This window comes from Aspergillus foveolatus, assembly GCF_047715535.1.
Source record: "Aspergillus foveolatus strain CBS 279.81 unplaced genomic scaffold BDW70scaffold_57, whole genome shotgun sequence".
In the NCBI taxonomy this organism is placed as follows: domain Eukaryota; kingdom Fungi; phylum Ascomycota; class Eurotiomycetes; order Eurotiales; family Aspergillaceae; genus Aspergillus; species Aspergillus foveolatus.
This window is the reverse complement of record NW_027396121.1, coordinates 42351-68609: the sequence shown is the minus strand read 5'-3', so window position 1 is coordinate 68609 and position 26259 is coordinate 42351. Positions and strand designations below refer to the sequence as shown.

The following is a 26259-nucleotide window of genomic DNA, read 5'->3' as shown; positions in this document are numbered from 1 at the left end:
TATAGGGTGTAGTAAGTATAGAAGAGGCACTAGAACCTCTGCTGCGTGCTAGAGGGCTGGTTGGCGTAAGAGGTAATATACAAAGCTTGGAAAACCCTATTTGGGTTATTGTAACAGCGCGCCAGCTAGGTAGGCGCGATCGAGACAGATCAGGCCATGGGGTCTGATTAAGGACTGCGGCATATCCGCGGATATGAGATAGCAAATGCTATCCATATCGTATCCATGCGGATACCAGATACCTGAGTTGCTATCTTTATCCACACCCAAATCCGCGCGGATACGATATGGATATCTTGTTACTATCCGCACTAGCATAATTTTCGCTAGATTAACCCAATCTAGCCTGACACATGACGTATAATGTGCTGATTAATATCAGTAATATACACATGTTCTGGCTTTGACAAGCTTGCCAGCACTACATGGCTTCTGTATGATACTATCCCCCAGGATGGATCCAATATATATCACTACCAGACCTTGTTGCATAAACATGCCACTGTTACTGTTAATAGCCTGACTCTGTAGCCTGTCTGTTGTATCTACTCTGTTATCTATCTCTGAATATATTCCTGAGTCTGTATTGTGCCAGCAGCAGATTAGAAGTCATCTAAATACAGCTTGATATATTGTTAGCATCAAGATTCTCATGTTTGAATTGTGGCTCAATACACTCCTTGAACAATATATTACATACAAAACGTGCATAAATTATGCAGTAACAGATATAGTCATGTTTGGTTTGTTTGTCTATCCACAAAATATCCAAATCCGCATTGCGGATACCTTCTACTATCCATATCGTATCGCTGCGGATATTTGGATATTAGATTACATCCATATCCGCGGATGTGCGGATTTGGATATGCGGATTTGGATATATCGCGGATGTTGCCGCAGTCTAGACCGTCTGATCATAGTGACCTTTTGACCCAGTTGGGAGATGCTTGGCTGGACACGTCTATTACATTATATAGTTCTATTCCTGCAGCAGGAAAGCCGCTTTCAATGTTCTTTATAGTATAAATACACTAATAGGTGCGGGGAGGCTTCTAAAATGTTAAACTTATTGATATCTTGTTTGTCTAGGCATGACCATTTGATAAGGCTCTATACACAGTTTTAGCAGACCAAAGAGCGAATATCTGGTTGATATATATTATCAAGCATGCAAACAGATACTATACCATTATTCTTGCAGATCCTGTCAAATTGAGGTGTTAAAGGGCTTTATGGCTAGCCAAGATAAGCAATAAATATTAGCTAACTGTACAAGAACTAGTTACAAGAAGAAGCAACAGCTCGCGAGAACTTTGCCCACAACGAAGACCTCTCCAATAAGTCGTATCGATTATGTAACTCCACATTTCACTAAGGACACGATTACCAGCCTTTTGCCCTTTTGGGTCGTCAGGCGATTCTCATCCGACTTCTTGCATGCTGCCGAGGCTAACGCCATAAAAAAAGAAACGTTTACTTACCAGAGGACCCGCTTCGCGACAGGTTCAAGGAAGGTTTCAGACACTTTTCCCCACCCCGGTGAGCCGATACTCCAGCACTATTGATTCTGCTCGGAACTTTCTTCCTTGGATCCGGTGCCTCCTTTATTGTGCTTCGTGAATGGTCGCCACAGTGTAGTAGTTCCGTCTACACGTGGAATGCCTGGCGTGCAGGTTCCAGCAATAGGAAGCTCATCTTTGTGCCGGGGAGGTGGCAATGGGGCTGTGAGGGAACCCTGGAGGGCATGTCAACTTTGCAGGAACGTCGAGGCATACTGCGGAATCATCGTCTGCGGCGGCCATCCTCGTCACCTAGGTTCTTCGATCTCCATATCTTATTCGAACTTCTGCAGCTGCTCTGTGGCCTGCACGGACGGGGTTGGCACACGGGCCGGAAGGAATACCGCACGCTTTGTAACGGCTCATACTAGGTAAAGCCAGAGTATGACTCTTTGCTGGGCACCGAGCCTTCGTGAAGATTCCATGCCCTTGTCAATTGGCCCGTTCACCCGGCCAGATTAGCTATGATCTGGGTGTGTCTCGTCGTTTGCGGGAGATCGGACAAAACGCGATCAGCATCGCGGATAGCACCTCCAAGGGATAGTTTAAAGTAAAATTGATTGCATGGTGATTTCATTTCAAGATCCCTGCATCCTTCATGAAGCTACTTCTGGTTAGTGAGAAGCAACCCAGCCGGCGCTGACGAGACCTCGACGCTCGACGAGCGAATATGGTACTGTTGTTCAATTTACTTCTATGTGTCGATAGCGCTGATGGAATTGGATCAGTGCACTTCCCAGCCCGATTTCGATAAAGCATGAGATTATAAGTGCTGCACCGGCCAAGGCCGCCTTCTTGCAACGCTGAGAAGATGTTATCTTCTCATCGATGACATCCCCTTGTCGCCGAGACTTTGCCTCAGCTAGTGAACACGAGGCTACCGGGATTTTTGGCCAATACAATCGCTGGGGCCAAACAGGCGCGCTCGAAAGCAATTTCAGCGTCACATCGTGCCAGAACAAAGATCCTGCTTTGTCAAACTGTTCATGTTCTCTACAGTTGCGGCCGCTAAGCTACAGTGGTATGGCAAAAGTATCCGCGACTTCAAGTACCCCACAGCAACCGCTGGGATTGCGAATATTTTCGTCATATCACTACAAGGTGCGGGGACAAGTAACTCGCCAATACGAGGGATCGTCGTCTACGAGCGATATTGCGACCCCGAAGGTTCCTTGTGCTCTCACGAGGGGTCTGAGGTGAAGATTCGAAACGTGCCGAGATCTTGTGCGGGACGGCAGGGGCCGACGCCCAGTTCGACCCTGCTGATGGCCGAGAAGTTGCAGCTATTAGGCTATCGCTCAGGCCTGTGATTGGCACAGAGACCGACAATAGCCTGCGTTGGTGCTGAACCCTTACCTGTCGATCTTCTGCTGGCGCAGGCCTGGGCCTCGCTTACTGCTTCCAGGAATGTGACGGCGGTTTCGTCCGATCGCTGCCTGGTCTGGGCGTTGTGTTGGCCCCATCTAACAGTACGACTAGGGCAGGGATCACGATCCAATATCCGCTCGCCTAGGTAGTGAAGAAGACATGCATGGCGTCCCATTTGAGAGCGATATCGCGAAGGAGCGCCGCCAACAGCACTTGAAATAAGCAGCCTTGTCTCCCGCGGAACCGTCGATCCGTGGATCAGACACGTAAAGCTTATAGGTGTCGAGCGCAAAAAGATATCAGGAAGGATGACAAGACAGCAGTCCGGGCTCGCCTGCCAGGAATGCCGACGCCGGAAGGCCCGATGTGACCGCGTGCGGCCTAAGTGCGGAATCTGCAAGGCTGCCGGACGAAACTGCGTGATTGCCGACAAGAGGTCGCCCCGTGGGCCGAAGAAGGGCCAGCTGAAGGATGTGAGATCTCGCCTAGGTGAGTCAGGCCGGCCGGAAGAAAGGTGCACCCAGGAGCTACATACTGACAAGAAGGGATGTACAGCAGTGCTCGAACAGCAGCTGATCCGCCAGAATCCTGCCGTCGACGCGAATAAACCGCCGAACTCAAGTCCAGCCAGCCAGGAGGTAATCAAATTAAACGGCCTTGATGGCGAATATGCCACGATAGAGGGCGATGTCCAGGGGCTCGGGTTTGTGAATTTCGCGTCGTCCGATAACATCTCGCTGGCATACGGCGAGGAGCATATCGAATGGGCTATGACCTATGGGTCTGGAGACGAACCCTGGACGAACCTGGAGAGCCTCAACCTTAGCAACCCCCAGCCACCTCTTCTTATGGATATTTCTCCGCCGTCAAACCCTGAAACCGCCAGCGGAGAGCTTGACATGTCCGATCTTATGCGCGCCGATCTGTACGTTAGTTGCGGCCCCCTGCTGTCGATTCACAAGCTAATGCCCAAACCGAACAGGGATCTCTTGTACTTCGAACGGGTCCATCCCATTGCTCCCATGATCCACAAGCGGCGGTATCTTGCCTGGGCGGCGAATGAAAATGTCTCCCCTGCTCGGGCTTGCTTGCGCTCCGCCATCCGAACCATTGCCGCCGCCATGTCTGCTCAGTTCTGTATTCTAGCCGATACCCTCTACTCCCACACAAAACGCATGCTGGATATACAGGAAGTTCGTCAGGAGACTGGGCTGCCGTGGACGACGGAAACCCGCGGCCCGCATCGGCAGGTCCAAAACGAACTAATCCAGGCCTGGCTCTTACTCGCCCATTATGAATTCTTGCGCAAGCCGGAGGAAGATGCTCTCCTCACCTCAAATAGGGCGTTTAGGTTGCTTCAGGTCTCACGCGCGTTTGATCTCGATATACATGACGTGATGACAGCACCGAATGCAGATTCGGCTTGCTATCCCGCGGTCCCTCCTTCGCCACCACAAAGCACCACTGACAGCGACGAGAGCTGGATAGAGACAGAAGAGAAACGTCGGACGCTGTGGGCAGCCTTTGTTCTTGATTGCCTGTCCGGTATGGTCAGCGATCGGCCGACAATGCTTCACGAAGAGATGGTAGGTTTCCGTTTGTATCTTTCCCTCGATGGAGTGAGTGAGGACTGAACCAAGCGAATGCAGATCAATGCCCGTCTGCCAATGCCAGAGACTGATTTCCAGTCAGGCGATCGGCCATTCCAGATGGGCTTTCTCCCTGAAACTATGGAGAGCGGCAGCCAATGCGAGACGATGTCCTCATTTGCGCGATGCATCGTCCTCGCCAACCTTTTTGAGCGCTGCATTGCCCACAGGCGACTCTCCCACTCATCCTTTCTCCCAGATTCCAGCTCAGAGTCCAAGATGCGCGACTTCTGGGCGAGGCACGAATGGCTGGCCGCGGCGACCGACGTCGCCAGGAAGGCGAAACCGCGGGCACCGTGCCCGAAGAGCGGCGAGCCATCAAAGTGCGACCCGCTGGCGTTTTTCAACCAGATCCTGGCGCATAGCGCTTGCGTCTCGCTCAGCGAGACGGCTGATGCAAGGGCGTGGCAAACCGACAACGACCACCTGCTGGCCTTGGCCTATAAACAGGTCGCCAGCCAGGCCGCAAACGAGATTGCGGACCTGATCCAGAGTACGCCGCGGATTGCATTCTTCAAGCTGCATCCGATCTTCCCAAACGCAATCTACCTGGCTGCGAGGTTTCTCAGTAACACGAAGCCGCAACTTCTGGGCGTGGAGGGTGGTGCTTTGGATAGTGTTGCTCCTCTGCACGTCGCTCTGGGTTATCTCAGCGACGTCAACAACCTGGCTAGAGGACTGCTGGTGAAGGCTCAAGCAGATCTACAACGAAATAGCCCGCCGATCGTGCAGGAAGGCTCTGGATCGGATTGGAGCGCATTGACTGGCAGTTTGGAGGGTGTATCGTCAATAGACATTTGTGGCGCACAGGCACTATGCTAATAGAATGATATTGCAAATTAATGTATATATAGCACGAACCGTACTGGAAAGAATGAATGATAAAATGCAGTAGAGTTACGAAGCTCAGAAGCGTGTTTATTATCGTCATTAAACCACCTCGGCGAGTCCACCTACAGCGCCAATCTCACATAGCCTGGCCAGGGTGCGACTAGCCATCCCGTCCGTGTCATAATCCCATAACTGGTGACTGCGGCCGACGATGTCAAGGCGCAATTCCTGTCCGGCAGCTCCCCAGTCCCGATCTCTCCACATAAACAGCTCGCCAGTCCGCCGACTACTCTTCACAAGCCACTGCGACCGCTCATACCTGACCTCGCTGTACACAGCTAGGGCTTGTTCTATCAACGTACCATCGACCTGCTGCTTGCCTGCCAACGCACCCAAAACCTCCGCAAGCACCAACGCATCCTCCATCCCGAGCCCAGCTCCCCCCCCCTGATTCGGCGTCGAAGCATGCGCTGCGTCACCCGCGAGACACAGCCGGCCTTGGGAATACCTTGGCGCCGGCGCATCCAGCATATCAAACACAGCCCACTTCTCCAACGTCTCGGGGAGAAGAGACACGGCTTTCCGCACGGTATGGCTGAACCCTGCAAACGCGCGCTCCAGCTCTTCGCGTCTCCCCAGGCGCACGTAGCGCTTACTGTCGCCGCCAGACGACGGCTGTGAATCCGGCAGCACCCATTCGTCCTTGTCCCAGACGAATGCCTCGATGTGCATCCCCTGCACTTCAGCTAGCGGAATTGTGAGTGCAAACGCGCCGGGCCCCGTGTGGATGATCGCGCTGGAAGTATTGCCAGCGCCGAGAGCTGCGGTCGCGTGTGCAAGAGGGACCATCCCGCGAAATCCAAATTGGTGCGAGTATTGAGCTCGAGGACTAGTCGACGGGTCGCGCCCAAACATACACCCACGGACCCGGGAGCCGATCCCGTCGCATCCAACCACTATATACGGTCACTTGTCAGCACGTCTCTCAGTCACGCGACTGTAATGGCTGCTCAAGCCGCGAGATTGCCCACTCACCGACGTCCGCATACGCCGTACTCCCGTCGCGGAACTCGAGAACGACGCCCCCCTCCCCATCGTCTGCGGTCCGCAGCGACTCCAGGTACTTCCCATACTGCACCCTCTCACTTGGTACATGCTGGACAATCTGCTCAATAAAATCACACCGCCGACAAGCCTTGTACCCACCCCCAACCTCGAGTTGGAACAACTCTCCTTTCTCCTCACGACCACCACCCAATTTTTCCCTAACTCCGTCCACAACCCGGAGCACCCCTCCGGCAGGAGCGCTCGCCGCACGCGTGAAGCACTCTAGCACCCGCGGGTCCAAGGCCTCCATGGCGCGCTGTGCATTCGGCGTGAAAGTAATCCCCACCCCCAGTTCGCCAAAGCTGGCGGCGCGCTCGTAGATGGTGAAACTAACGCTGCGCCTTGCGAGCCCGACTGCTAACGCGAGGCCTGTTATGCCGCCGCCGATTATAGCGACGTGGAACGGGGCGCTGGGCGGCATAGTTCGCAACGATATATAGCGGGTGTGTTCGGGTGTGGAGGGAAGTAGTCAATTAGTTAGTAACCCGCGAAAAGACTGGATGACAATCACGCTGATTAATCTCAACAGACGATTAGACCCTCGGCTCTTCAACTGGACTGGACGATAGGCGCCTCGAGACCTATGATCAATGCGGAGTCATCGCCGGAGTTATACAAGTTAGGTCACTGTCGGTCACGTGGACCGGAGTTCAAGATCAGCCCACCTTACCCTCACTGCACGGCCGGAGTTTACTGTGATGGTTTACTGCTGGCCTTGGTGACTCAAGTCCGTAAGCGGCTATGGGCCCATTCACGGAGTCTGTTCAACGGATGTCTTGACCATGTCTTACAATCAGTCTGCTTAAGGGCTCTGTTTAGTACGTTTCGGTTTCTCGACAACCGTCATAATGATCTTGATTTTCCGAATTGAAAGATTATCTTGGCTGCTTCCTCGAACGGGCTTTACTCGTTTCGTCGCAGATATATCTGCCAACGTTAAGAGTGGAGAGGGGTCAAAGCCTGATAACAAAAGTGGTTCTGAATAGACATGGAGTTCTGGTGACGGGAATAGTTATGCGGCATCTTCCACCGAGACTAAAACTAGGGAAGAGTTATGAATGTATAGCATGGAATCATTAACTTTCATACACCAAGCATGAACCTATATATGAACATATTTACGACACATTCAAAGACCACACAAATCTAAGTATAAGTCTCTTAAAACACTCTCAAACCCAGCTCCTTAACTCAGCGCAGAAATCCGCTTTCCTTCCAAACCTTCAAATACAACTGAACCACCTCAGCGCTCACAGGCTGTACATTCGCTAGGGTCGACGAATGCTTCCTGGCGTTATCCGTCGCCAACGTAACTCCGCCACATGACATATGCTCGAACTTGTGCTCAAAGAAATCCATCGCTTTATCGGCCGGGTTATCCCACGGGTCCTCGCCGGGAAACGCCCGGACCCGTCGTAGCCACTCGTCGAGCGGGATGATATTATTGGCTGGAATGTCTAGTGCGTCTGCGAGGATATGTGTCATCTCCTTCCAGGGTTTGTGGATTGGGTTGTCGACGTGGTAGACAGGGTGAGTTGGTTCGCTATCGTCGTCGCGTAGAAGTAGATCTGCCAGCGTGGCGGTGGCGTCTTCGAGTGGAAGCCAGGTGAGAAAGCCGTCAACATCCGGCAGACTACGTAGTGTCTGTGCGGACTTAAACAGGAACCCTAGCACCTCCATGTGGTTCCAGTACCCTGTCTTCCGAGAGCCGGACAGCTGCCCAAGGCGGACGGTCATGCTGCGGAACCGGTCCGGACGCTGGCCCAGCGTTTCATGTAGAATCCGCTCGCAGATAATCTTCGCGCCGCCGTAGCCGTTAGGCAAGGAGCTGTCAATGTCGAGGGAAGCCTCGGGGACTCGGATCGCTCCTCCATGGGTCGAGGGGTACATCCCGACTGCGGAGAGGGAGGAGATGAACTGGAAGGTGACCTTGAAGTTCAACGTCTGATGATGACAGGCGGAAGCTGCGGCAGCGAGGTCGACGAGGTTGCGCTGGATCGTGAACTGCGGCTCGTTTTGCTGCAGTGTGCGCAAGCCATTGACGGGGAAGGCGTTATGGATGATGTGTGTGACGTTAGCGACGAGGTGTCTGTACGTTTCCGCGTCGAGACCCAACTGTGCCTCTGAAGCATCGGTCTCCAGGACTGTCAGTTTGGCTCTCTCCGAGTCTGTCAGCGTGACAGACTTGGCTTCAAAGGATTGAAACTGTCGGCGCAGCGGGTCAGGGGCATCCTTTGATCTCGCGCCACGAACCGCTGGTCGATTGAGGCAGTAGACCTGCGCAACAGATGGGAGCGAGACCAGGTGCGCGACAAGGTGGGCGCCGAGACTACCTGTCGCCCCTGTAACGAGGACGCGAGTTGCTGGTTGTCCAGCAGGCACGATGGCCCCTACAGGGCTGGTCGGAACCTCGAAGCCCTTTATTGTGGCCCTGACGTAGTTGTCGGCCGCAACCTTCCTCTGCAGCGCTTCCTCTTGGGAGATGCCATGGTGATGGACGTGTGCAGCGGGAGGCAGTGCCTTGACATCCTCCTCAACATCGCCCGCCAGAGCGATGATGACCCTCTGCACGCGCACTTCAGGGAGGCTTCCATCGGTCCACTCAACATGCTTGTAGCCTGCACCTACAAGCTCCCTCCGCCATCTCTGCTCATCCACAACAGCATGCGTACGTCCGTCCTCGAAGAGCCACCAGCCCTCCAGGGTGCCCCAGACAACATCTACCCAGTGGAGTGTACTGTTCATCTCCAGCAGTGTAAGGAACCCATCCGGCCGCAGGAACTTGCGGATATTCTGCGTCGAGACGTGGAGCGAGCGTGTGGCATGCACCGCATTGCTGGCAATCACTATGTGTTGTGAGCCAATCCATGATGGTTCCGACGGTGGCTGTTCAATATCGTGCACGGCAAACTTCATGAACGGGTACTGCTTGAAGTGCTTCCTAGCCTGGGCCACGAGCGAAGGGGAGAGATCAGTAAAAGTGTATTCGATCGGAATCCCAAGTTTAGCCAGCGCGGGCACGAGCACTTTTGTGGTCCCGCCGGTACCCGCGCCCATCTCGAGGATCTTCAGCGGACCGTGGCCTTGCAGGCGACCTGCGAGACGGGTCAGGAAGTCCGCCATCTGCTGGAAATAAAGCTTATTGAAGGGCAGTTCGCCGTAGAAAGCCGCAACCAGTTGGCGGTTCTTCGCGTCTCCGAAGATCAACTGGGGTCCATTGGCCTTCCCGGACAGAACATCTGCCATAAGGGAGCCAATATTGTACGTCAGTTGGTGCGCAGGCGCATCATCCGGGTGGTGGCGCATTAGGTCCTCTAGAATAGCTTCTGCAGACTGCGCAGGTAGGGAGATAAAGGTGCGAGTGATGGTGCCTCCATCTATGTTAATAATCCGCGTCTCTTCGAGCATCTTGTACAAGTATTCGTGGAATCGATGGTGTTGCTCAACATAGGGCACAGGCTGTAGTGCTTGCCCTGGCTGGGCGGCCTCGAGGTCGCACCCAAGCTGTTTGAAGGCCCTGGCAGTGAGTGCAAGGCACAGCTTTGTCTGCTTCTGTGATACACCGTTCAGATAGCCGGCACATCCCCACTTGCGCAAAAGGGCATCGGTCTCTGCATTGGCCTCGCGGAATGCCTCAAGAATGGCAGACGAGAGCACACGCATGGCAGTCTGACCAGCAGAGGATTTGGTGAGATCTTCCTCTCTCACGCGCGCACTTAAGCTAGCCGAGACGCTGCTGTTACTCGACGGCGGCGTGCCGGGGCTTGTCTCAGACGAAGGCGTCTCTGCGCCTGAAGAAGACCCATCCTCAGACCCAAGCACGGATTGAAGATGGGAGATGATCCCAGGTACGTCAACGATGCTCATCAAATCAGCAATTTCAAACTTGCAGTTGAAAGTGGCTTCGACCTCGCGAGCCATCTCCATCCCCATCAGAGAGTCGATTCCAATGTCGGCCAGCGCATCAGTCTCGCTGATCTCTCCTGGCTCCAGTCCAGAAATGTCTACCAGAACTGGAAGAAGTTTCGCCCAGATATCTGTCTTCGTGTTTCTCTTCGTAACCTCCCGGTCTGCCGGTGCTTGGAGGCTAGAGACAGCATGGGTCGCAAGCGTGAACGTGACGGGTGCAGTTGTAGCCAGAGACTGCGAGACCGAAGGCATTACAGTTGCACCCGCAAGTGTTGTGCTGGTGAAAAGCGTATCCCTGAGAAGGAGGTTAGCTTAACCATGGTTGGGAACTGCTTTCGTAGGGACGTGACGTACAAAGACCTTGGGCTGAACTTGACGCCAAGGAGCACCTCCGCAAGATGCCCTGACACAAAATCAAATACAAAAATGTCTGTTATGAACCTATCCTCTGCCCCGCTGCGTTGATGGGTAGCAAAAACCTGCCATTCCTCACCTTCAGTGTTGCTGGGGCCTGCGGTGCTCGGAGCGCGCACCCATTGCTCGATGCCCTCGACAACATAGACTGTTTCGACAGTATTGGAGTTGCTTCGGCTTGGAGCCAGACAGTTGGCCCAAATGCTCCCAACCTGGGAAACAACCTCAGCGAACGTAAAGTCGAGCCATGAAGATGTCGACCGGCGCTTGACAACCCGCCCAGCAGATTCACTCGGGCGTCCGACCAATTTCTGTAAGCCAAGGAAAGTCTCTGCGTAGGTGACATAGTCCGAAAGAACACTGTAAATGCTCTTCCCCTGTATCACCTCATCGCGGTCATCGGTTGAGTTCATGACTTGGAGATATCGCTCGCGCGACACAAGCCGCTCCAGCCGGTTAAACTCGAATACCGAATCTGCGTCTCCAGAAGCTCTAAACTGAAGCTGTCCACTCAGATGCAGAGTCGTGGGACAACCGTCGACCTCGGTGACCAACTTGAATGTCCAGCCTTCGGGTGAGGCATTGAAGCGTTCGAATTCCAGGAACACTTCCCCAGATGGGTTCAGAGCAAGCGGGGAGGCATGCAAGACATTATAGACCTGAGGATAGAGCCCACTGTCGCCGAAAAGCTGCGGTTGTACGCTTGTAATTGCGCGGATAGCAATGTCGATTGCGAATGTGGGCGGACTGGCTTGGACACCCCCCTTGCCCAATCTATAGCCTGAAACCACGTCCACGTAGGTCCTCGCGCTGGTGTTGACCCGGAATCGATACTCGCTCTCGCTTGTGCTGATGGATGGTATTAAGGTGTACAGCTCCAATGGGGCAGCCTCCTGCTTCGTGTCTCCAGAGGTGATAAACCGCTCGATCACGAGTGGCTCCGGCGGCGGCTTGAAATCCAGCCAGTGGCGATGTTTCTCGAATTGGTACGGCGGAAGCATTATCGGCGCATACTCATACGTCTGTGCCGTAGAATGCAGCCAGAATGCGGTGCGTAGCCCAGCTTTCCATAGATTGATCGTCGCATCCGTAAGCTGCCGCAATCCTTTGGTGGTGTTAGTCAAACTAACAGGCTGGAATGTCGAAGCCTTCGGTGAACCCAAGGCCCTGGCAGCCATGGTCGTGATGGTGGAGTTGGAGCCGGCTTCCAGCCAAATAGCGTCGGGGTACTGCGACGAAAGACGCTGGACGGCGTGTCCGAAGTAAACGGGGTCTCTCATGTGCCTTGCAACGTAGCTCGCTGAAAGAGGTCCGGACTCGCGCTGCTCCGTCGCCCGTTCAAGGGGAATCGTAGCATCTCCAAAACTGATCGTGCGGCCGAGTGTTTCAAGTTGAGGCACCAAGTCCTCAACCAGGGCCGAATGGAAGGCGTTGGTCACGTCGAGTCGCTTGTGCTTGACGGGGCTACCCAAACTTGAGATCTCTTCCTGCAGAGCGTCAATGGCAGCAGTCGGCCCACCAAGAGTGAAGCTCTTTGACCCATTGAAACACGCAATGGTCGCCTTTCTGGTACCGGAGGTCGCGGGCAGACGTGCATTCGAAGCATCCAAAACCATCTCAACGTCCGCTTGATCCGCCTCGATTGCAAGCATAGACCCCTTGTCAGGACCCCAAGACTCCTTGATGATCTTGGACCTGCCATAAACGAGCTTCAGGGCGTTCTCTAAACTAAGAATACCTGAGACACCGAGTGCCACAAGTTCCCCAAATGAGTGGCCAACGACAGCCGCTGGCCTGACGCCACTGTCAATCCAACTCATGGCACAAGCATACTGCAAAGAAAAGAGTAGCGGCTGTAGTACGGACGGATCGTTGATGGCCTCCTGCTGGAAAATTCCCGGGAATATACTGCCCGCGCCAATTGACCTGCAGACACTGTCACACTGATCTAGGTGTTGACGGAGCACGGTGGCCTTCTCGTAGACTGCGCGATCGAGGCCAACCGACTTGGATACCTGGCCACCGAAGCACAGTATGACTGGACGCGCAGCAGGCACAGCAAAGGTCTCGAACGAGGACAGCTTCTCATCGATCTCAGAGAGCGATTCGGCAGCAAACGCGTAACCCCGTCCAAGGGACCAGTTGGCTTGCCGATTGATATTAAAGGCGAGGTTCTCGCATCCCAGCTTATCTGCAGAGATGATCTTGGCCTTGATGAACTGACGCAGACGCGAGGCATACGCTCGAATGGCATTATCATCGAACCCAGAGATATAGATTGGGGTCCGCAAGGGAGAAGACACTGACAAAAAATGCGCCTCACTTCGTCTACTGGATAGAGGCGGCGACTGCTTGATCACCATGGATGCATTTGAGCCAGCGGCACCATAATTATTGATCAGCGCTGCCTTGGCGTCGCCGGTCCAGGGTATGGCAGTTTTGGTGATTTGCATGTTGTCGGAAGGCGAGGCCTTGATCGAGGGACTGATGGTGTTAAAACTAGCCTGCGGCGGAATGCGTCCTTCTTGCATAGAGAGCAGGATCTTAATCAACGCAATGACTCCGGAGGCACCCTCGGTATGGCCAATTAGGCCCTTCACTGAGCCGATCTGAAGTGGCTCCAGCCCTGCACGCACGGGGCCGCCGAACACCTGCCGAATGCTGTCATACTCAGCAGGGTCTCCCACTGGTGTTCCTGTCCCGTGGGCCTCCACCAGCGAGATGTCCTTGGTCTCCAGGCCAGCTTTATGGACAACGGTTCGGAACACGTTGGTGAGCGAAGCCGGATTGGGGACAAAGATTGGAGTATCGTTCTGGTTCTGGTTGATGGCAGTGGCTGAAATCACTCCTAGGATTTGGTCCCCATCGGCAATGGCATTGCTTAGTTTCTTGAGAAAGACAGCGCCGACTGCCTCTCCTCGGCAGTACCCATCAGCCTGTGCATCAAAGGGCTTGCATTGACCAGTAGGGCTGAGGAACGATCCTGCGGCAAGATTCTGGAAGAACATCGGGGTGCTATAGAAGTTGGTGCCGCCAGCCAAAGCTGCGGAGCAATCGCCACTGAGAATCGCACGACAGGCAAGGTCAATCGCGACGGTTGACGCCGAGCACGCGGTATCAATGACCATTCCGGGGCCCGTCCACCCAAAGTAATGGCTGACTTTGCCTGAGATATAACTTCGCAGCACTCCTGTTGCGGAGAAAGCCGTCGGCGTAGTGTGCGATACGTTGTTCTCGTAGTCATTAGCAACGCAGCCAATATAACACCCAATACGGCGGTCGGCTCCTGACTTGTGATAGTAGCCTGACTGTGCCACTGCTTGGTAAGCAGTCTGCAGAATCAGCCGTTGTTGAGGGTCCATATGCAGGGCCTCGCGGGGAGTCTTTTTAAAGAACTTGTAGTCAAAAACGTCGTAGTCTTTGAGGAAGTTGCCGTACCATTTCCTATCATCTGCCTCCTGGCCAGGTCGGAAGACTGTTTCCATCGCGAACCGCTCGTTGGGCACTAGAGGCTGGTGCTGTGACTCGCCTTTCAGCAGAATCTTCCAATACTCTTCTAGATCCTGCGCTCCAGCGACCTGGCATGCCATGCCAATGACGGCCACCTCCTCCTCCTCCTTGATCCCTGCTGGCGGCTGAGGATTTCCATTCGGTGTTTGACGCTCGGTCGTTAGCTGGAATTCGTAGTGCGTGACTTGACTGTTCAGGCGTCGCAGAAGACTGGGAGGAACACATCTCTCTGGACCGAACTCGATAATGCGGGAATTTCGGTCTCGCATTGATGCGGATACTGCTGATCGGAATGTCTTGACCCAGTCGAATTGCTGAACCAGAAATGCGCGCGACGCAACTTCGAGTAGACTGCCCTCGTTATCTGCCAGGGCCGTCTGCGAATTGACGCGGGTGCGCAGAACCCGAGAAGATGCATGCGGCAGCTGGAACAGGGGCTCCTTGTCTGCCAGGTTCAAAAAGGCCTCCAGGTCCTTCTCGTACAAAGAGCCTGCATGGAAGCGGCCATGGAACTCGGTTTCCGTTGCAGTGAAACCTGTACGTTGGAGCTCGCCTTTCAGAGCGGACGCAGCATGCGTAGAGGTTGTGACAGTGGCTCGGTTATCGTCGTATTGAACGGATATATAAGCCTGATGGGCATGTTAATGCCAACATTGTCGGTCAGTTAGGGGTTGAAAGACAAATACTTACACCAGGAACCTTCTCCAGCACTTTCTTCAAGTCGGAGACGGATTGACCACCTCTCCAGAACACAATCAGGGAAGATGACGCGCCAGTAGCGTCTGACTTGTCATAAGCATCTGAGAGAGCTCCTAATACAAAGACACTGCGCAACACCACCGCGGCATTGTGGCGGAATTGAGCCCAGGACGCGCTATATGATACCACCAGTGCGCTAAAGACGCCGAGGCAGCATCCTACGGTCTCCGTCTGTGAAGCAGATGGCACAAAGAATGCAGTGCGATCGCTGTCGTTCACTTGTGCCGATGACGCGGCATATTGCAGGTATTCCACAAGCTGCGCGAGGACAACAAGCGGCCCGAGGATGGCGTTGGGCAGGTTTGCGACTGTCGTGTCGGCGTCTGCAGACCCAGTCCGAATCCAGTCTCTTAGCCTGCGCGCGTGAGTCGCTCCAGGGGTTTCTTGTAACTTGGGGATGGCCGTCGAGAGAGCATCCCAGCTGCTCTCCGCGTCCTCAATAGCGTGAACAGCCCATTGACACGCAGAGTCATCTTTCACGAAGGTTAGGATACGGTTGAAGTATTCCTTGTCAAGGCTCATAGCCCCAGGTCCGAACAATAATAATCTGTTTGCGTTCGGCGCGGCCATGGTGGTTGGGGTTAGGGTTGAATATCTGGCTTGCGATTGGAACCGAACCTAAACGGCAGCATCGACTTTAGAAGTACTTGGAGTGACTGTAGCTCAAAGAAGACAGTCATCATTCTGCCAAACTCCGGTCCAGGCATGGGAATACACTGACTGCCCCCCTGCAGACCGGAGTTTGCGTAGGGCGAACGTATACGTCTCCAACTCCGCTAAATGCCCTGAAACGCGGACTCTTCCGTCCCACGGGGGCCAGCTCGTACGCTCAACGGGAAAATTTCAACTCCGTTGTCTACCATGACTACAAACATATCCAAAAGGCTAGATGGGTTCATGAAGAGGAGAAAACCCACCGCCCATTTCTACCATCGCTGGTCGCCACCCTGATCTAAGTTTCAACACTCAGCAGCAAATATGGGGAGCATCGAGGACACAGTGCCCAGGCCATGGTCTCACGAGCCGATTGCCATTGTGGGCATGAGTGCAAAATACGGCGGCGATGCAACAACTACTAGCAAGTTATGGCAGATGTTAGTCGAGGGGCGCAGCGGCTGGTCGCCATTTCCCGACTCCAGATTCCGAGCAGAGGGAGTCTACCATCCAGACAGCCAGCGACTCAATAGCGTGAGCCTGTCACACCACTTTCTTGGTGAAACAAGAATGGCAGCTAACAGGTCGTCTCTCAGACACACGTGAAAGGCGCGCATTTCCTCTCAGAGGATGTCGGCCTCTTCGACGCGGCATTCTTCGGGTACTCTGGTGAAACAGCTGCCGTAAGTCGCCAACGCAGAGCAAAGCATTTCAGAGAGAGTCCCCGTGTCCCTAGTACTGATCTGCTTCTACAGTCACTGGACCCGCAATATCGACTCCAGCTGGAGTCCGTCTATGAAGCGCTGGAGAATGGCAAGACCCCGTTCCCCTTCCACTCTCTTGTGTGAGGATGGTCTCTGACTAATGAAACAGCCGGTCTCCCACTGGCCAGTATTGCCGGCTCCAATACTTCGGTCTTTACAGGAGTGTTCGTGCATGATTATCGAGATGGCTTACTCCGTGATGCCGATAATCTACCGCGCCTCATGGCAACGGGCACGGGCGTCCCTATGATGGCTAACCGTGTCTCACATTTCTTCGATTTTCGGGGTGCCAGTGTGACAATAGAGACTGCATGTTCCTCAGGCATGGTTGCTGTGCATCAGGCCGTGCAGACTTTGAGGACCGGGGAGGCCGATATGTCCATAGTGGGCGGGGCCAATCTGACTCTCAATCCAGACATGTTCAAAGCCTTAGGATCTGCTGGGTGAGTAGAACTATTATTTTGTACTTGGAGGTAGACAAGGTCTAACCAGTCAAATACAAGATTTCTTTCTGCCGATGGGAAATGCTACGCTTTCGATTCGCGAGCCAGTGGGTATGGCCGCGGTGAGGGTGTAGCAACCCTCGTTCTTAAACGGCTGTCCGATGCCCTAGCGGCTGGGGACCCAATAAGAGCAGTTATTCGCGAGTCGATGGTCAACCAGGACGGTAAGACGGAGACGATCACTTCACCTAGTCTCGAGGCACAAGAGAGGCTCGTACGTGGTTGCTATCAGAAAGCGGGGCTGGACCCAGTTGAAACGCAGTATTTCGAAGCACATGGCACTGGCACCCAGTCCGGAGATACTATTGAGGCGCAGGGAATTGCGACGGTCTTTGCAGCGCGCGAGCAGCCCTTACCAATCGGGTCGATCAAGACTAATATCGGCCACACTGAGGCTGCAAGCGGGCTAGCAAGCATAATCAAGACGGCGCTGGCTATGGAGAAAGGTGTTATTCCACCATCTATCAATTTTGAGGAGGTGAATCCAAAACTAAAGCTAGATGAGTGGAATCTGAGAGTTGTTCGGGAAGTGGAACCATGGCCCTCAGCCCAGATTCGGCGCGCCTCGATCAACAATTTTGGCTACGGAGGAACCAATTCCCACATCATATTGGAAGACGGTGCGTCCTGGGTCAAGGCGGCGTTCGGCGCCCATCCCCATCCCAGAGAGGCGAATGGACATGGCGACGCACAAGCAGCCCGGGATGTGTCCAGGGTTCTCGTACTCAGTGGAAAGGACGAACAGGCCTGTCAGAGAATGGTGGCTGACCTGGCTGCGTATCTCGAACAACAACCGGTACCACAAGACTTGGCCAGATACATCGATAGCCTGGCATACACGCTGGGGGAGCGGCGGACTCGGTTTCCATGGGTAGCAGCGCATCCCATTGCCCTGTCCGATGGGTATGAGGGTTTCGTTCGCGCGCTGCAATCGCCTAAATTCAAACCTTCCCGAAGCCCCCGCCGACCTCGCATTGGAATGGTATTCACGGGTCAGGGAGCCCAGTGGTACGCTATGGGCAGAGAGCTCATCGCGGCCTACCCTGTTTTCAGAGATGCACTCCTCGAAGCTCAAGGGTATCTTGAGCACTTTGGAGCCAACTGGTCGTTAATCGACGAGCTCAAGCGAAGTGCAGAGGACACCAGGATCAATGAGGTAGCCTTGAGCACTCCCATCTGTATTGCGGTGCAGATTGCGCTCGTACGCCTGCTGCGGGCTTGGGGCGTCGTCCCCGTCGCTGTCACCAGCCATTCCAGTGGAGAAATCGCCGCCGCGTACGCCGTTGGCGCTCTCAGCTATAAATCGGCAGTGGCCTTTGCCTACTACCGAGCCCTGTTGGCTTCTGACAAGAACCTACGCTTGCCCGTGCCGGGTGGCATGGTTGCCGTCGGGCTGAGCCTGGAAGAGACCGAAACATACCTTCGTCGCCTCAAGTCAGACGGTCAGGCTGTTATTGCCTGTGTCAACAGCCCATCCAGCATTACAGTTTCGGGGGACCTTTCGGCAGTGACGGAGCTGGAAGAGCTAGCTAACGCAGAGGGCGTGTTTGCCCGCCGTCTCAGGGTCGATACTGCCTGGCACTCGCATCATATGACGCCCATTGCCGGCGCATACTGTGAGGCTCTGGAGCGTACGCGGGGTGAGAAGATCCGAAGCGATGCTCTAAAATCCGTCACGTTTTCGTCACCGGTGACGGGGGGACGTATCACTGACCCTAGAGTTATCGCCCGGCCTGAACACTGGGCCGAAAGCATGGTACAGCCTGTGCAGTTCGTCAAAGCATTCACCGACATGGTACTTGGCGACTCGGGGACTGTTGCTTCCAACGTGGACGTGATCATCGAAGTAGGCCCCCATACAGCTCTCGGAGGTCCCATCCAGCAGACCCTGGCCCTGCCAGAGTTCGATGGTTTGAACATTCCGTATTACGGGACCCTCGTGCGCAAGTCCAATGCCCGCGACAGCATGCAATTACTTGCCTCCAACCTTTTGAAAGAAGGTTATCCGGTCAATCTAGACGCGGTCAACTTTCCGCATGGCCGTCATCCGCATGTCAGCGTTCTCACCGACCTGCCATCATATTCCTGGAACCATCAAGTAAAGCACTGGGTCGAACCGAGACAAAATCGAGCCTTGCGCGCACGACCTCAGCCTCCCCATGACTTACTTGGGTCGCTCGTTGAAGGAACAAACCCGCATGTCCCGACGTGGCGACACGTTCTGCGCATTTCAGAGTCTCCGTGGACCAGGGACCATGCAATTCAATCCAATATTGTGTATCCAGCCGCAGGCTATATCTGCCTTGCTATCGAGGCGGTTCGCCAACTCCCATCGCTCATTCAGCAGCCAGTCGGCGAGGTTGAAGGGTACCAACTCCGCGACGTGGACTTCCTACAAGCCCTTGTAATTCCGGACAACTCTGATGGTATCGAGATTCAGACCAGTCTCCGTTCGGTCAATGCTAAGGACAGTTCCTCTGGTGAATGGAAGGAGTTCGAGATCTGGTCTGTGACGACTGACAACAGGTGGACGCAACACGCAAAGGGACTGGTCTCTGTTCAGCTTAAAGACTCCTCCCACAATGACCTCCAATCCGCCAGGACGAACACTGATTCTTACACGCGGCGTGTCCTTCCAGCTGATCTGTTCGCCAACCTCAGAAACCTCGGGATACAACACGGGCCTTTGTTCCAGAGCATGACTAGCATCGTCCAATCTGGCTCTGAACAGCGGAGCATAGTGCGTATGAAAGTCCCTGATGTCTCCGTTGCCAACGATATACCCCGGGATCATGTACTACACCCGGTTACTCTGGACTCTATTATCACATCCCCATACTCGGCCATTCCCAGAGCTGCTGCCCGCGAGACTGCTGCAAAGGTTCCGCGAGCTGTTGAGAGTCTCTGGGTGTCGAATGCAATTGGGCACAGTCCCGGGCATTTGCTTTCGGTGGACTCGACGCTTCTTCGAAATAACGATCAAGGTCTGGCGGCAGACGTGGTCGTCTCTGACAGCAATACAGGGGGTATTGTTCTGAAAATGAAGGGCTTTTCGTACCAGTCATTAGGAGCCGCCGTGTCTCTGAATCAGTCAAAACCGTGGATGCATGAGCTGTGTAATAAGGTGCACTGGTCGCTGGACATCTCAATACCGTTACCAGCGACATTGAATGCAGTGAGGAAAGACCTGATGGCTAGCGTCGCCGACAACGAAGGAGGCCTGATAAATCAACGAGCAATTGCGGCAGCACATATTGCAACCCTCGTTCGTCACCTCTCGCACAAAAATCCCCGGGCTCGCATTCTGGAGGTCAGTACCAGTCAAGGTGCAATTGCACCTCACGTTTTTGAAGTGCTCGGTAGCCCTGAGTCTGGTGGTCCGAATGCCTCTCTGTACCACTTCACCGACTCGTCTGCAGCCTCCTTTGAAAAAATACGAGAAGAGCTGCTGGATTGGGCAAATATACTATGTTTTGATGAACTGGACATTCAACGAGACCCAGCGACACAAGGATTTGCTTTAGGCACCTACGATATTGTGATAGCTTCCGGAGCTGAGTACGCCTTTGAGCATACACCACAGGCTTTAAGCCACATCCGCTCCCTTCTAAGGCCCGGGGGAGCCTTGTTGCTAGGGAATACTACAAGCCTGAGCCTGCAATCCTGGGAAACCCAGCTCCAGACCACCGGCTTCACTGGAGTGAGCCTCGCAATTCCGCATAATGTGGAACCCAGCGACGCGGGTCCAGTCACTATCTTGTCGACGGCGAGCCCAGAGCCAGAATCAACATCGGCTGTTATGGCTGATCAAGTCGTTATCGTCACGAGCCAGCGTACGCGCCCTCCGTTTGCGTGGTTGCGAGAGCTTCAGGACACGATCACTGTCCGTACTGGCAGTGATGGGGTGGGTGCTCCGGCTATCCAGGAACTAGAATCACCCACTGCGACAGCCGCATCGTACGCAGGCAAGATCTGTATCTTCCTCGGTGAGGCTGACGATGCCATTCTATACAACCTCGACCCGACACTCTTGGAGGGCATCCGTGCGATGAGCTGCAATAGCCGTGGCGTGATCTGGGTGACTCGCGGTGGCGCCGTGGACTGTGCCAGGCCTGAGATGAGCCTGGCAAGTGGATTCATTCGGACCCTACGCACGGAATACATCGGCCGCAAGTTCGTGACTCTGGATTTAGATCCCAAAGGAGCTGCGTGGTCTGAAACGAGCGTAGTGGCGATCGGCGAAGTCGTGCGTGCTACTATTGGGAAAACCCCAGACGGCCTCGAGGAGCTCGAATATGCCGAGCGCGACGGTGCTATCCTAGTCCCTCGAATATACCATGATGTAGCAAGGAACAATGCCTTTTCGTCTGAGACGCCGTCTACTGCTGATCATACACAGGCATCAGTTGAGCCCTTTCAACAGCCATTCCGACCTCTGTCTCTGCAGTCCGAACATTTGGTCTTTTCCGACGATGAGAGTGCAGACTCTTGGCTTGAATGTCTGCCGCCTGCGTTTATAGAGCTGGAACCTGCTGTATATCTCGCTACCCTGGGCGAGTCAACTGAGCGCATCACTAGCCCTGCAGCCGCTGGAATTATCACAGCGGTCGGAGAAGAGGCTGCCGTTCAAGGGTTCTCGATTGGTGATCGTGTTGTCTGTATCCTCCAAAACACCTCGTTTCCCAGTCGAGCTATCTCCAACTGGAAATTTGCGGTGCAGGTTCCTTCTAGCTTGAGCTTCCAGGAAGCAGTGTCCCTGCCCACGGCTTTCCTCACCGCGTACCATGTCCTCGTCCGCACCGCACGCCTAGAGCGAGACCAGTCCCTCTTGATTCATGCTGCTGCAGGGGACACAGGCCAAGCTTCAATTATGTTAGCGAAGCACATTGGAGCGAGGGTGTACGCCACTGCCGGCTCTCCTGCAGAGCGCGGTCTGCTCATATCGAAGTATGGCTTGTCGGCAGAACACATCTTCAACAGTTCCGATTCCTCTTTTAGCGCTGCAGTACTGAATGCAACTCAGGGACGGGGAGTTGACGTTGTCTCCAACTCACTGACGGGCGAACTACGTCAGGAAAGTCTCAAGCTGGTAGCACCGCTGGGCCACTTTGTGGATATCAACCCACGCAATACGCAATTAGACTGCCATCTCGCAACCAGCACACTAAACCAGGGCGGTTCAATCACGAGAGTTGATATCGCAGCATTATTGGAGCATCGACCCACAGATGTTCATCATGTGCTGCATGACTTGATAAACCTCTTCCGATCCGGAGCTCTCTCTTCAGTACACCCAACCACCACGCTAGATATCGGTCACATCGCTGAGGCTTCTACCGTCTTGCATAATAACAGACTCGCCAGCGTCGTCCTGTCCGCGGACAAGAAATCTACAGTGCCCGTCGTGCCGACAAATGTAACTGCCAAAGTCTCCTCCGAGGCCTCATACCTAATCGTCGGCGGCAGCGGCGGCCTCGCGCAGGCAACTGCACGCTGGCTGGTTAGCCGTGGAGCAAAGAACCTTGTCCTTGTATCCAGGAGCGCTGGAACAAGTGGCGTAGTAGCCGCACTTGCTGCAGAGCTCATTGAGGCTGGGTGTCGGCGAGTGTTGCCAATTAGCTGCGATGTCGCGAATGCAGAAGATCTGAACAGGGCAATCGATAAGTGTGCCGAAAAAGGTCTGCCACCAATACGGGGCGTTATTCACGCAGCTTTTGTCCTTCGAGTAAGTATAAAGCCCAGCATTGTGTCTTTGATCCTTGTTAACGTGCATCAGGATGCGCTTGTGGAGAAAATGACCCTTGAGGACTGGAAGTCCACCATCGAAAGCAAGGTCGCTGGTACCTGGAACCTCCATAACCAGTTCAACCTGCAGGGCGACCTCGACTTCTTCGTCCTCTTTTCCTCGATCAACGGAGTGCTTGGATACGCCAGCCAGGCAGCATATTCCGCCGCAGGCGCGTACGAAGACGCCCTCTGTCACTGGCGTGTCAACCATTGCAACCTGCCCGCTGTCTCCATCGACTTGTCTGTCGTTAATGCAGTCGGCTACGTCGCCGAAGCGGGAGCCTCCGAGTCCCTTCGCCGTTCACTCCTTAAAGCCGGCCGCAGAGCCATCGAGGAAGACGACGTCCTAGCCGCACTCGAGTCCGCGATTCTATCCCCATTTGACCCGCAATTTATTGTCGGCGGGATCAACACCGGCCCAGGCGAGCACTGGAATATCGACGGTGATCTCGGGCGGGACATGCGCCTCCTCCCAGTGAAATACCGACCTCCCGTCACGGGATCAGATCAAGACCAGGACGTAGGATCCGACGAGTCTCTCGCAGCGCGAATCAGTGCATGCGCATCCAAGGCAGACGCGGTTCAGGTGGTTGAAGCTGCAATCGCGGAAATGCTCGCAGAGATGTTCTTGGTTCCCGTGGAAGACGTCGACTTGAGCCAGTCGCCCTCGCAGCAGGGGGTGGATTCGTTGGTCGCAGTGGAGGTCCGCAAAATGCTGTTTAGTCAAGCTGGCGCAGAGCTTTCTATTTTCAACGTCGTGCAGAGTCCGAGCCTGTCACAGCTGGCTGTCGATGTAGTGGAGCGGAGTGCGCACGCCAAGTCTCTGGGTGTTTAAGATGGTCTGTTGAGATTACTACGTGCTTATTGTTAGGTCTAGATTCAATGGCGCCAGGAGTAGACTTACTCGTCGTTTTAATGCAATGCAGTGCTATATGTTTTGTTGTGGAGTGCGCTCTGTCTGTATCTCATGGACCGTAAGCGTACAGTGTCTGAGGACGATGGCATCATTACAACGCTGTACAGCACACACCAACAGATAGAACAGCATGTACGGTGAGTCTACGCAGAGCAAATCGATTATTTCCCACACAAAACATCTAATCGCAAAAGCAACCCTGGTTCTGACACGATTGATTCTACGCGGAGTAACTTAAACTCCGCTATCGCCAATCCATTCCACCCTATGTCCTACGGCAGACTGCTGAGGGAAAACCAAAAGAACTTTATTTTAATAATGTGATCTGCTTATTGCCTAGATAGCTGCTTAACAAGTAATCCAATTTTGAAGTATTGTTAGAGATCTGTTTTCGTGGTGATGTTATTTCAATATACACAACCTCGTATGCGGTTAAATCTAATATAAATTCAAAGAAGCTAGTAGACTAGATAATATAGAACTATTATATAAATGCAAGCATGCAGACAGATATTCTATAACATTTAGCCCTAATATCTAAAACTACTATATCTGGCAGCAGAATATTAGTTCCATTATCAAAATTCAGTTTTTGTTTCTCCCAATATGTTGGCGTACGTTTTATAAAGGAACATGTTGCTGCTCGACCACCAGATCCCAACTCCGCCACAGCCTGGCAACATCTTCTATCTACCGCCGCATGCGCTCAAAACTAAGTCATTCCGAGCTTGAATCTTTCGTCCCCTCATCGTCTTTGTCCTCCTTATTCTTCTCTTCACTCGCAGCCGGCCCGGCCTGCTGCAGCAACATCTTCCGAAACATCTCTGCCGCCTCGAACGAGTACTTGCACTTCATGCGCACTTCCCGGCCATACCGATACATAACCAGTGGGAACGGCGCGCAAGCCAAGGTCAGAAACGCTGGGATCGAAGACGCCCAGTGGATGCCCAAGTTATGGTACATCTTCGCAGTGAATAGCGGGAAAACTGCGCCGATAATGGACCGGAAGATCGCCGCCGCAGCGAGGACTGACGCCGCGTAGATGGTGTACGAGTCGATAAGGTAGTTCATGATTGGAAGGATCACAAGCACGCATCCAAATCCAAACGGCGCGGAGAGGATGATGCTGACCGACCAGTGGATGCTAGGGTAATTCGTCCACGCGAACGCAAACATCCCGATTGGGAGCGCAATTCCGCCGACGATTGCTGGTGGAAGACGTGCCTCGGCTGCCGGGGGGAGGCGCGACTCGGCCATGGATGCTTTGAACAACCTCGCGTATCGCCCGTTGTTGTCCCAGATCGCGTAGACGAGTCCGAAGATAATGCCTACCATGATCCCCAGGAAGGATAGGCCGCCGATGCCCTCAGACCAGCCGCGCTGTTCGTTATAGACGATCGGCATGGCGCTCATGAACATGTAGACTGTCCCGTAGATGATGGCCATGTAGAGGGACGCAATCAGCACGATGGGCTCCAGGAAGAGGAAGATCCAGGGTCGGAAAAGGGCGCGCCTGAAAACCTCCCCTGGGGTTTTCGGCCCCTGGTTTTTTTCGAGCACGCTCACGTATACTTTCCCATCCGCCTGAGCAAGCTTCTTGGCACGGCGCTGCAGGAGAACGGGGCCATACGTCTCGGGCACGAAGATCACGCCTAGAATTCCAACAACGCCAATGAAGATGGTGCAGAGACCCTGGACCCAACGCCACCCGGCGCCTTGCGAGACGAACCCACCGATAATAGGCCCAAGGATTGGGCCGAGGAACGGGGCGACGCAGTAGATAGTTAGGGCTAGGCCCCGCTGGGCCGGCGGGAAGATATCGGCAATGGTTCCGCCGGAGTTGACAAGCGGCGAGCCTCCAAAGGTACCGGCGAAGAAGCGCAGGATCAGTAATGTAGCAATGTTTTGACTACCAGCTGAGCCCCCCATAAAGGCCACCATTGCGATGTGCGTGATGATCCAGAGCATTTGCCTTCCATACAGTTCGGACCTGATCATGTTAGCAGCGGCTGAGTATGCGTACGTCGACCGTACTGGTACACTTACTGTGGACAGAACATAGTCAGCAATGTACAATTTAAACGCAGGATTATTGACTTACCAATGGACCCCAAAGGGCAGGCCCAATCGCAAACCCTAGCACAAAAAGGGAAAGGCCCAAGGTGAAGACCTCGGTGCTGATGTCAAAGTCTTGGAATACTTTGGCGGCGGAAACAGAGTACGCGGATGAAGTAAAAGTCACAGCAAAGACAGAGAAAGTGACAATTGTAGTAGTAAACCATTTTCGAGCTTCGCCCCAGCTCATAGGGTTGCCCGGGTCGTCCTTGTGGAATTCCACGACAAACGGGTTGTCCTCAGTGCCTGAGCCATCGTACGTGTGGTTTCGCTCCGAGTCGGAGACGGTCGCCTTGGACGCGGCAGCCATGGCTAAGATATATTAAGATATATCAAGGACTGAATATACCAGCCAGTATAGCTACGGGTCCCAGCCTTTATAGCGAGCTCAGCTCCAGGACAGATCGGGCA

At 54.0% G+C, this 26259-nt stretch overlaps 6 protein-coding genes across 6 annotated transcripts; 3 read left to right on the top strand and 3 right to left on the bottom strand.

Annotated features, from left to right (window-relative positions):
- Positions 1 to 175: 175 nt before the first annotated feature.
- On the top strand, positions 176 to 423 carry BDW70DRAFT_142243 (uncharacterized protein). Its single transcript, XM_073737897.1, has one exon. The coding sequence runs from the start codon at positions 206 to 208 to the stop codon at positions 362 to 364; it is 159 nt and encodes a 52-aa protein (XP_073592970.1). The 5' UTR covers positions 176 to 205; the 3' UTR covers positions 365 to 423.
- Positions 424 to 3238: 2815 nt separating this feature from the next.
- Positions 3239 to 5401, top strand: BDW70DRAFT_162841 (uncharacterized protein; the record flags this gene model as incomplete). Its single annotated transcript, XM_073741203.1, has 4 exons — positions 3239 to 3419; positions 3486 to 3855; positions 3913 to 4516; positions 4580 to 5401. 4 exons carry the CDS (start codon positions 3239 to 3241, stop codon positions 5399 to 5401), a joined length of 1977 nt encoding a protein of 658 aa, XP_073592969.1.
- BDW70DRAFT_99697 (FAD-dependent oxidoreductase) lies at positions 5154 to 7245 on the bottom strand. The gene is made up of 2 exons (XM_073745370.1): positions 6446 to 7245; positions 5154 to 6366 (listed from the first exon to the last, which is right to left on the bottom strand). Exons 1-2 carry the CDS (start codon positions 6936 to 6938, stop codon positions 5510 to 5512), a joined length of 1350 nt encoding a protein of 449 aa, XP_073592968.1. The 5' UTR covers positions 6939 to 7245; the 3' UTR covers positions 5154 to 5509.
- Positions 7246 to 7708: 463 nt separating this feature from the next.
- On the bottom strand, positions 7709 to 15679 carry BDW70DRAFT_162839 (uncharacterized protein; the record flags this gene model as incomplete). Its single annotated transcript, XM_073741202.1, has 3 exons — positions 7709 to 10721; positions 10781 to 14979; positions 15041 to 15679. The coding sequence occupies 3 exons, from the start codon at positions 15677 to 15679 to the stop codon at positions 7709 to 7711; spliced, it is 7851 nt and encodes a 2616-aa protein (XP_073592967.1).
- A 408-nt stretch (positions 15680 to 16087) lies between these two features.
- On the top strand, positions 16088 to 23652 carry BDW70DRAFT_162838 (type I polyketide synthase; the record flags this gene model as incomplete). Its single annotated transcript, XM_073741201.1, has 6 exons — positions 16088 to 16297; positions 16360 to 16446; positions 16519 to 16607; positions 16656 to 16970; positions 17031 to 22755; positions 22807 to 23652. 6 exons carry the CDS (start codon positions 16088 to 16090, stop codon positions 23650 to 23652), a joined length of 7272 nt encoding a protein of 2423 aa, XP_073592966.1.
- Positions 23653 to 24418: 766 nt separating this feature from the next.
- Positions 24419 to 26165, bottom strand: BDW70DRAFT_170543 (MFS transporter). The gene is made up of 2 exons (XM_073742956.1): positions 25869 to 26165; positions 24419 to 25723 (listed from the first exon to the last, which is right to left on the bottom strand). Exons 1-2 carry the CDS (start codon positions 26156 to 26158, stop codon positions 24451 to 24453), a joined length of 1563 nt encoding a protein of 520 aa, XP_073592965.1. The 5' UTR covers positions 26159 to 26165; the 3' UTR covers positions 24419 to 24450.
- Between the last annotated feature and the right edge of the window lie 94 nt (positions 26166 to 26259).